At 36.0% G+C, this 11,815-nt stretch overlaps 1 protein-coding gene across 1 annotated transcript; it reads left to right on the top strand.

Moving 5' to 3' along the window:
* Positions 1-9,273: 9,273 nt before the first annotated feature.
* Positions 9,274-11,107, top strand: LOC113313477 (organic cation/carnitine transporter 2-like). Its single transcript, XM_026562260.1, has one exon. The coding sequence runs from the start codon at positions 9,299-9,301 to the stop codon at positions 10,907-10,909; it is 1,611 nt and encodes a 536-aa protein (XP_026418045.1). The 5' UTR covers positions 9,274-9,298; the 3' UTR covers positions 10,910-11,107.
* The last annotated feature ends 708 nt before the right edge of the window (positions 11,108-11,815 follow it).

Raw genomic sequence — 11,815 nt, 5'->3', positions numbered from 1 at the left:
GTTTTCAACACATCAAGACTTTTCAGAGTATCAACGAGCTGCAGTTTTGCTTCCTCAAAATATTTAAGAAAGTCATGGACCACTTCAGCAGAAATCATATCATCCTTCTCAACGTTCTCATGAGTATATGCATAGTAACACGAGGCATTGAGATGATTTTCATCTACAAGGGTTCTTTTCTTCCTCCCTTCGGATTCAAAACCAATACCTTTATCAAGAAAGCCTTTAGTAAAACAACATGATTGTGAAGAGGACGACATTCTTGATAAACCAAAATAACCTAGAGTACGCAAACGTGACTCAGAGGTTTGGTATTTATATGGTTTCTTAGGAAAGAAGACCTTTAGGGTTTGCAAACCGTTGACTCGTGATGGTAATCCGTGTACACATACGAATACAACATGGACCATAAGGAATAAAACAACAAAATAACTTTTGCTACATGAGAATTCATAAATGGCTCAATAAATTCCTTACCATAGGAGTAATTTTAGAGCACAAGTGTAGAAATCCACAAAGTTGCAAAAGAATTGCATAAAGAGAGAAACGATACTAGACAACACAAATACTTCGTAGGCAATATTATCTGCAAACACTAGTTTGACTATAAACGATAAGAGGATAGCTCAACTAAGCAGAACATCAAATTGCCATAGTATACCTGATTTTTATACATCTTGCTCAACAAAATTTTTATGAGCAAGTTCTTAACCCTTGTGATTAATTAGCATAAGTATGAGCTCTGAGCTCATTAAAAGAATTGTGTTTATGATCGAGTCTATTTTTCCTTCTGAATCTAGAAAGAGATCCCTTTCTATGTGAGAAATTATCATAAAACTTACTGTCATCAAAATACGAGACATAGTTAGAGTTCTTACCCGAAGAATTTTGACTTGAGGAGGATGACAACCTGTCGACAATTTCTGTATCTCCTTCAATTATCTCCATCAGGTTATTTCTCATATCATCAATTTTTCTTCTTTCTTCTGGAATTTCGTTCACATTAAGGGAAATGTTATTTCCAGAGGACATGACATGCTCTTTCCTTGGACGATTCTTGCTAAAAATCCTATTTTGCTTTAGAGCATTTGAGGAACTCATTGAACTGACCTTCCTGGTAACATACATAGGGTAAGTACGAAAACCAACTGGTTTAGACATACAAATGTCAGTTACACCTTTGAGAATTAAGTCTAAGGTGTGTTGAAGTTGAACCAAGGAGGTTTTATTCAACCTAGAGTTTCTCTTTTGTTTAGAAGAGCCTTTTGCATCGCAAAAGAGGCATACTTTCTGATCACAAGAGTGATTAGACACGGTAGTCTTAACAACCTCGTTAGGAAATTTCTTCCTTCCATGTGATGTGGAACATCCTTGATTAACGGGAAATTCAGACACATTCTTTTTAAAAGGAAGAGATTCCAATTTTACTTTTGGAGCTGGAAGGTCTTTAGGCATAGCAGAAGTGCTTGGTATATTAGACTGCTTAGAGCATCCTTGAATAGAGAGTTTACTCAAGCGATGTTCAATTTCCAAAGCATCCTTTTTGAGGCTAGCCTCAAGAGTCATACGTGAAGAATGATCTTCAGTATTTTCTTTGAATTCGGAGTCTCTTATTACACCAAGCAGAACATCGTCATGGTGTTTTAACCGATTAAATCTATCATCTTGGATTCTAGAGAGATTTATAATCAAGACACTCTCTTCAGATGTTTCCCGTTCATTTAGAGAGATATACTCTTTTGAAGGGTAATCGGAAATACTCATGTCGGAGCCTATCTGTCTTTTTGGAACACATGGTTCGTCTATATTCGAGATTGAAGGATCTTTCTCTTTAATAGAATTAGACAAAACATAGCCTTTATTTCTGGTGACGTGTTTATCAGAGATACTATCGTCCATCCTAAGATTGCTACAAACACAGACTTGTGAGGTCTTGAACGTGTTTGCCTGCTCTGATACCAATTGAAAAAATGAGGCTACAACAACCACACCCAATATTTCGTTTAGCAATCTGTATGGACAAACTCCAATATACTTTCTAGAGAATCAACTAGACAGTCAGACTCAATCTAGATAAAAATTATATCAAAGAGTTTATATCTCAATCTCTCGATTTGATATATACTCAAGCAAATAGAAATCTGCGAGTTTTTATCAAATACTAGAGAGATAACTTGGATGGTACCAAGGACCAATATCCAAGTGCCAATCAATTTAAATCAACAACCAAAAGGTCGGATATTCTAATTGATTGAATAACGCACAACCTGTGATATTTCAATTATATAACAAAATATAATGCGGAAAAGAAATAACACAAACACCAGAATTTTGTTAACAAGGAAACTTCAAATGCATAAAAACCCCGGGACCTAGTCCATATTGAACATACAATGTATTAAGCCGCTACAAACACTAGCCTACTCCAAATTAACTTCGGTCTGGACTGTAGTTGAACCCAAATCAATCTCACACTGATCCAAGGTACAGTTATGCTCCTACGTCTCTGATCCCAGCAGGATATTACGTACTTGATACCCTTAGCTGATCTCACCCACAACTAAGAGTTGCTACGATCCAAAGTCGAAGACTTTAATCAACAAATCTGCATCACACAGAAAAGTCTACGGTAATAGATAAATCCGTCTCCCACGAATATACCTACGAGTTTTGTTCCGTCTTTTGATAAATCAATGTGAACAAGAACCAATTGATAAACCAGACTTATATTTCCGAAGAACAAGCTAGTATTATCAATCACCTCACAATAATCCTAATCGACGTAGCGAAAAAAGATATTGTGGAATCACAAACGATGAGACGAAGTGTTTGTGATTTCTTTTATATCTTGCCTATCGGAGATATCAATCTCAATCCAATTATTATAATTGTACTCGTATGATAGAAACAACAAGATCAGATCACACAACTATGAGAAAGTAGTATCGGTCTGGCTTCACAGTCCCAATGAAGTCTTTAAGTCGTTAACCTGGTTTAGAAGAAGAAACCAAAGGTTAAAGGAGAATCGACTCTATCTTAGCACAACTAGTATCACACAGAAGGTGTGGGGATTAGATTTCCCAGTTGCTAGAGTTCTCCCTTATATAATCTTTCAAATCAGGGTTCGCAATCAATGTTAGCTTGGTAACAAAGCATTCAATATTCACCGTTAGATGAAAACCTGATTTAGATTCAAGATAATATCTTTCAAACGTTAGATCGAAAACTAGCTTGTTACACACAAATGGAATGCACATTTCTAGGCTTGTGTAACCGTACCCAAACTTGTACATTTGTTGGTTCAACAATAGTCGACCAAATGATTAGCCATATGATCACTTTCATATCAACCATATTCTTCTTCACCATAACTAGTTCAAGTGACTCAAATGAACTAGTTAGAGAGTTATTCAATTGCAAGGAACTCTTATCTAACTACACAAGACACAATCGAAGCAAAAACGATTTGATTCACTCGAATCGGTTCATGAACTATGTAGACACGGTTTGCAATTGCATTCCTTAGTTTGTATAAGATTAAGTTCACAAACATTGTTTTTAGATATAACCTACTCAAGTTCGCAGACTGGGTTCGCGGGCTTAAGTTTCCGGACGGAGTTCACAAACTCCAGCAGAAATTCTCGGGACAAGAACTTCCGCCAGTTTGCAGACTGAGTTCGCGGACTTGGCTCACGCCACCATGCCGGTTCTCTTGATCAATAAAGTTCGCAAACTTCGGTTCAAGGAATAAGGACTTAACATATATGTGTTTCCACAACAATGCTTATATCCTACAATGGTCATATAATCTAAACTCTCATTTCAATCATTGGGACATTCTTAGAGGACGTTGATATTCTATACTTGTTATTCACAAACTATTTTCCGTCAAAGTAAGCAATTTCCAAAGTGATTAAAACTTGTCAGGACTTTCGTCACTAGGTAAAGATGAACTTGGTTAAAGCGAAAGCTTACCAACACATATTTCGAGAAATAGCTAAGCGAGATAAACTCGGCTCGAAATAGCAAATGTATATAATCTATGTCTATATAGCAAAACGACTTTTGTCCCAAGATAGGAGATAAATAGACTTTTGAGTGATAGATAATTTCAAGTCTCCACATACCTTTTAGTCGATGAATATCCACCGGTTCCTTGAGTAGTCCTTCGTCTTGTATGATAATTGCCATGGAGTTCTTGAGCTCAGCTGCACTTTCTATCCTAGTCCGATACCTTAGCTATAGTAGACTAGAAATCAAGACTTATAGTTTGATCACTAACATTGACAAACATGCTTGAGATAGCAACGCATGCGAGTTCGACCGAGCAATGCTCTAACACTGACCAAGCCCCCAGGTAAGTCCGTCCAAAGTATCCTTGGCATCTCTCATCTAGTTTGTTTTTGTTTTTAAATTCCCCTCACTTTCTTTGATCTTTAAGCTTGTTTTGGAACCTGTAGTTGATAACTCTTGTTCACAAGGTCTAAAGTCTCCTAGCAAGAAAAAGCGACATGACAGAATCGCAGTTTGGTTTGGCTATACATGGGCCCTCTTTTTTCTCTCTTCTATTTTGAATTTCTTCTTTTCATTTGTTAATCTCTATACCTCTGTTGTTTTATTATGATGCATGTTATTAAGGTTCACTAGCTTCTTCAATTACTTAGTATCCTTTTATATCATTAGCTTATCTAACTAGAATATTATTAGTTGATTCTAGTTTGTTTGTTTTCCTTTTATTTACGTGAAGTTTACTGCACTTCTCCCCTGAACTAGTTAAGACTGGACAGTAAACTAGGCTTTTTAATTTGCACACTTCCCGTACAGTTTTTATTTTAATTTCCTTTAGTTTTAGAAATTTCGATTCAGTTACTTCAAAAATGTATTGGGTTTGTGTAAGATTGGTGTGTAATTTAACCTACTTATGTATTTCTTCTCGGAATAGGAATTTGAGTACTCCTGTGAAACAACATGATGCTGAAATCAATACTGGCTATGTTCTATGTGGCTGCATTTTTTCGAAGACGCAACTCTCATCAATAAAATCTTCGGTTGTGGAAAAGGCTATACCGTCATCCTCAATCATTAAGAAGAGATCTCTTTCCTATACATGCCGTCGTGATACTTTTATCAGACTTGTTCGTGATAGAAGGGCTCAGGAAACCTTTTTGTCAGTTCTATCGCGAGCCAAGACGCTCAATCTTCACAACTTGCTTGTGAAATCATACTTATTGCCAGTATTAGAAGACTACTCATTGGGTACCGATGGAGAACGAATGCTTCCTAGGTTATTGAAGAATTACAAATGTTTTGGTTATCTTTGCAATTTTAGTTTTAGAATTTTGTTTAGGACTCATCGCGTTGTGCTCTTTTCCTTCGTCAAGGTTTTATCCCTTTGGTTATGAATTTTCCTTGTCAAGGTTTTTAACGAAGCAACATATGTGTGTCCAACACCTTTTGGTAGTTTTATCATTTACCTTATATTGTCTTCCATTTATTCTTCATGTAATACTTTTATTCAGTCAGCCATAATAGATGGCTATAATATTGTTGTAACCACGGCCGTTAACGCCACAAGTTAGCCTGTTGAATGAAATACCTAATTTACAAAAATAAAATAAAATGGTACAACTTATATTTTTCCTTTTTTGGATCAGTGCGTGATGATTAGGCAGGCGTGTTAACCATCACATAGCAGAACATGCAATAATATAGGGCTAAAAATCAAGTTATCTCCCGTAATTTATTTATATTCCCTTTGGCTTTTTCAATTTTTATACGGACACTGCAGATGCGGAAATAATAAATTAATAAATCTAGTTGTTTGGTGGAATCTTTGTTTATATGTAGCGGGACTGCGGGAGGCAGCATTCCAAATTAAATGGTCGCCAGCTTAGACATTTAATTGGAGAATTGCTACTTGCTAATTCATATCGACACAAACTAGGCTGCAAAGTTATGGGCTTATGAGGCCACGTTATCGGAGATTGTATAGCTGTAAGGATATCATTTTTGGAAGCCAGAAAAGGAGCAAACCACTCCATCATTTTGTTTTTTATTTATAGAAAACTAAAAGGGTTCTACTGCCAAGTACAAACAAACAGAAACTCAAGTAGTGGTTTTATGCATCAACACCTTATAAGCAGATGACTGTGTGCCATGCGAGGACCAACTCAGCCCATGTATATAGTTCATGCATATTCACTACTTGCCAGCTGCTTCTAAAATTAAGTTCTCAAATCAAACCTACCGATTTTGCATTTTGTGTTTGTCAAAATATACTGCCAATAGCATCACCAACCTCAACTTAAATCGAAAATGTTTGGTGTACCCAAAAGGAGCACCATGATTTTGATGTGAGAGAAAAAAAGATGGTGGATCCCACTTTTTACTCCACCCCGCAAATCTTTCCAGCACTGTCCTAACAATCCTTGGATTTCTTCACGGTGCAGATTGCGGGACATACCTGCGGTGCGTGTATCATCGCTGAACTTAAATTTGGACCTACAGCATCAACGTCAGCAAGTGTACTTAGGGGTTGGGCCTTATCATATCTGATTGTACCGTCTCAATCTCTGCATGCCCAATCTCATCTAAAGCACATCTGAAATGAACTTTACCCTTTTCCAGAAAGATATTCATATTCAAGTAAGTGTCATGTTGATGACAGCTGGAGTACGTTTCTGCTTCAAAATTAAATTAAGTTAAACATAACTTTCCATGTATTTTGTTGGCGTGTGGATCTCTTGCACCGTTTGTGTAGAATCTTGCACATGGAGGCAATAAACATATCGGGAGGATGTAGTTTGTGTGGCAGTCGTAAGTTATTTTGAATCCTATTATAAGGGTCCCAAGATTTTGGTTTCGAGGGCCCAAAAAATGACAAAAAATCAGGTCATCAAATAGTTTTTCTAAAACTCCTTATCCCAATGATTAATTAACGTTAATGATTAGGTTAATTAATTAAACAAAATTAGTGATAAATTAGACCAATCATTTGGTTTATAGTTAATATTTGAAAATCAAAATAAAAATTCAGATAATTTTTCTTTAATTTTTTTTAAAGTTATGGTTAGGAAACCTATTTTCCCAACCGTTATACGAAGTCAGGGTAATTTACGGTTGGGAAACCTAATATTTTCCTAATTATAGAAAATTTAAACGGTGAAGCAATCAATATTTTTCCAACCGTTTTCAGTTCTGAAACTTATTTTTCAATCTCTACTCTAATCAAATTTAAATCGAAAGAAATAAAAAATGGTTTAGTTTTCGATTCTAACCGAATTAAAGTTATTGTTGGAGAATCAACCATTAATCGTCGTTGAACAAAAAAAATGGAAGAAAAGGCGATGGAGGAGAAGAAGAGAGGAACAAGAAAACGATTTCTTTTTTTTTTGGGTTTAGATTTGGTAATTTGTTTGGTTATCAAGGGGTATCTTTGAATTTTTGATAATAAATTAGGTCACCCCTCATCTATATTTAAGATAATTGAATCCATAGGAGCCCTCAGAACCAAATCCTTGAAACCCCTATAATAGGTTTCTTTTTATCCTGGTTAAACTGGGGCCTATGCCACTTAATTGGGACCTATAACTACATGACAAAATAGGGTCATTAAGAAGTAATTCATAGAAACCCCTTAACCAACTATTTTCTTAATGACTAATTTACCCATGATTAATTAGTGTTAATTCGAGTGATTAGTGGTAAAATATAGTGTTAGATGTGAAATTAAATTGTGTTAATTAATCATCTGAACATGAAAAAAATTGAAATTTGAATTTTTTTGAAGAACACCAACTCAAAATCGGTATATGTTATCAAAAACATATACCGATTGTAAACTCAAAAACATACAGAGATTTTTTGAAACTAGCTTCTACCCAGAATCGGTTTATATGGACATGAAAATCAACCGATTATCCATAATTGGTTTATATTGGCATGAACGTAAACCGATTGTGGGTAAATTTTCTCTTTTTTATCTGTGAAGTATGTGTTGTTAAACATCAAATAAAATTAAAATTCATTCTATACCCGAGTTAATGAAATGAAATGAAATCGAGTATGATTTCATACTCATTTTATGATCGAGTATTAACTGGAAAAAAATGGGGTAACCAGAATCAGTTTACACGATACATATGTAAAAATCGATTCCTGACATTGCACAACAGGAATCGGTTTATAAGAATGCTCATGTAATCCGATTCTAACAAAAAAAAGATACAGAAAAATTGAGAACAACAATCGGTTTACTCGACACACATATAAAATACGATTCTAATATTATACATCAACAATCGGTTTTTATAAGTGCTAATGTAATCGGATTCTGGTTCAAATTTATCGAACCAGAAAACATATCAAGGACAATCGGTCTTTGTGGGCATGAGCATAAACCGTTTCTATTTGCAATCGGATCACATATACATTAACGTTAACCGATTCTGATAAACCAGGAAAAATTTGATTTCAAAATTTTCAATTTTTGAGCAATTTTATGTTACTAAAACCTAGTTTATAGGATTGGGTTGAGAAGAAAAGAAGAAGAATCAGTTGAAGTAGAGATGGAAATGAATTTGATTTTGATTTTAGTTTTTAATTTTATGATTTTAGTTTTATGATTTTGATTTTAGTTTTTAAATTTTATGATTTTAGTTTTATGATTTTGATTTTAGTTTTTATTTTATGATTAGGATTTGATGGGGACAAATTAGTAGTATTAATATTTGATAGAGGGTAAAATGGTAGTTTCATCAAACTTAGACACCCCTTATCATTCTTTATGGGGTGGATGAAAAAAATTCATAGGCCCCAATTACGTGGCATAGGCCCCAATTTAGCCAGGCTTTTTATTTTGTTCATTATTTTTTTATTTTTTAATCGGTAAAGAATTTAATGCTGGTGTCATCACCTAATGATTTTACCACCGTACTACAGTGTGACCGTTTTTTTTTTCTTTTACTCATGTGTTGTCGGAGTATATTTGACCAACCATTTAACATCCGATATGATGTGCTTTTCTTTCAAAATTTTTATTTCTTCCTTTAGGTGATGCACTTGAATATTTATCGGTGGAGTCCGGACATGTAAAGTTTGATCACTGTGTAGACCCACCCGCATTGGATGGACGGAATATAGAAAACTTTTGGGTGAATCCGTAGATAAGAAAGCATTTATGTCTTTTAGCATCTCAAGCTACTTCCATCATTGTCATGTCTGGTATATATATAAATATATTCTCGCACTCCCTTTTAATCAGTATAGCTATTGCTAAGGCACCAACACATATACACCCATGGCCGATTTATCAGATCTTCTCAACTCGGATGATTCTCAAACTCATTCCCTTCTCGAAAAACATACCGGAACCTTAGACGAGACAATTGAGCGATATATAGGAAGTTTCGGTTGGGCTCAGTTACTACAAGCCATAGTTGTATCTTTTGCATGGGTTTTTGATGCACAACAAACTTTCATCAGTGTCTTCGCAGATGCAGAACCAACATGGCACTGTATAGATCCTAATGCATACTCATACTGCAACTCGACCATCATCACCAACTCGTGCAAATTGCCTAGAAATGCATGGACATGGAATGAACCTATGCAGACATCAACAGTTTCGGAATGGGACCTATCTTGTTTAGGTCCTGCTATTGCTGGTTTACCAACTTCATCTTTCTTCTCTGGTTGTCTGCTTGGTGGACTCGTTCTTGCTACACTAGCTGACTCGTCACTCGGTAGGAAAAACTTACTAGTTATTTCATGTCTTATGATGTCTTTATCAGCTTTCTTAACTGCATTTTCTCCTAATATCTGGATCTACTCGATTCTAAGATTCATAACCGGTTTCGGCCGAGCCACAATCGGTACTTGCGCACTTGTTTTATCGACAGAAATTGTTGGAAAAAGCCGCCGTGACAAGGTGGGTATTATTGGATTCATTTGTTTCACACTTGGTTTCTTATCATTACCAGCCATGGCTTACTTCACTAGAGGATCATCCTGGAGAGTACTATATATCTTAACCTCCGTTCCTGCAGTAATCTACTCCATAATTGTTCATTTCATGGTTCATGAATCACCAAGGTGGTTAATGGTGCAAGGAAGAAAAGAAGAAGCCATTACTACTTTGAGGAGTATTGCTTCTACTGATTCTTATGATGGAATAAGCACAAGTCTATCTGGCATATCTACAGGACTGGAACAGTGGAATGCGGATTTGTACTTCGCCATGAAGATTTTATGGGATAAAAAATGGGCCTTCCGAAGACTATCCGCAGTTATGGTGGTTTCTTTTGGGGTTGGAATGATGTATTATGGGATCCCGTTAGGTGTTGGAAATCTGGCTTCCAGTCTTTACTTGAGTGTCACATTAAATGCATTATCGGAGCTGCCGTCATCGTTAATCACCTATTTTCTAATAGGAAGATTGAAAAGGAGAAGTTCCATGTTGTTCTTCACAATGTTGAGTGGTGTTTGTAGCATCATGTGTGTGATAATCCACGACGAGGGACGGCAAGGATTGAGAATCGGCGTCGAGCTGTTATCGTTTTTCAGTACGTGTACGGCGTTTGACGTTCTGTTGATATACACGTTGGAATTGTTTCCAACTTGTGTGAGGAACTCGGCATTGTCCATGGTAAGACAAGCTCTGGTTTTTGGTGGTATCTTTAGTCCAATTCTAATTGCAGCTGAAAGGGGAGTTGATGATAATGGATTCTTATCTTATGGAGTGTTTGGGTTGGTGATTTGTGTTTGTGGGTTGTTCACTGTTTGTTTGCCAGAGACGAGAGGTGAAATTATTTGTGACACCATGGATGAAGAAGAACAAAAAGCTAAGATTAGCAGTAGTAGTGGTATACTTAAAGCATCTAATAGCAAGTCCCTGGTACCCCATGTGTAGAAATAACTTGGTAGTAGTGTCTAAGATCAATTTTCAGTTGATATGTAAAAACACTTGTAATCTTCATAAGTCGTAAAGTAGACGTGTCGATCCGCTAAGCGATGCACAGTATCATGAAAGTGTCTCTTCAGATTATTAAGGTAAGTTTTATTTTTCCTACCAATGTCTCTATACATATCATCAATCTAAGTTCAACTATTTTGCTCTAAGTTCAATTATTTTGCTGCCTAAATAAGTGAGACACTGTACATTGTTTGTCAAACGGTATATTATTTATATGTTCCTACTTTTTACACACAATAAATATATTCTTATACAATAATAAATATGTCTCTATTTTTTAATAACCTTATCCATTTTAAATTAGATGACCTTAATACCCTCACCCATATAATATCTTCTTTATTTCAAAAATGGAACAAATTTCTTCCTCTACCACTTCACCACCACCACCAACATTAAACTGCCATTCTACCACCACCGTTCAACAACCACCACCTACCAACCGCCACCACCATTAATATTTCACCACCACTCCTTCACCACCACCATTACACCACCACCAGTCCACCGCCGCCACCACCACTTGTCCGCCGCCGCCACCATCATTACTGGTTCATATATTTTTGTATCAACAGCAGTAGTTGATCCATATAAAAATAGAACCAACAGTAGAAGTTGATCCAATTTAGGGGATCAACAACGGTAGTTGATCGAAAAAAAAGAAGGATCAACAGTAGAAGTTGATCAAATATAGGGATTAATAATGGTAGTTGGTCCCCTAAATTGGATCAACAATGAAAGTTGATCCATGTAAATGGAGTGAACTTGGCGTGACTCAAACACGCATTATCTGACATGGAGTCAGTCATGCTACCATTGCACTACAAGTTCCACATTGGAAGA

This window comes from Papaver somniferum, chromosome 9, assembly GCF_003573695.1.
Source record: "Papaver somniferum cultivar HN1 chromosome 9, ASM357369v1, whole genome shotgun sequence".
Taxonomy (NCBI): Eukaryota; Viridiplantae; Streptophyta; class Magnoliopsida; order Ranunculales; family Papaveraceae; genus Papaver; species Papaver somniferum.
The sequence above is the reverse complement of the archived record's forward strand: the minus strand, read 5'-3'. Positions and strand labels throughout refer to the sequence as shown.

Coding starts and splice junctions, on each gene's coding strand:
- LOC113313477 (XM_026562260.1), top strand. CDS start 9,299: ATGGCCGATTTATCAGATCTTCTCAACTCGGATGATTCTCAAACTCAT.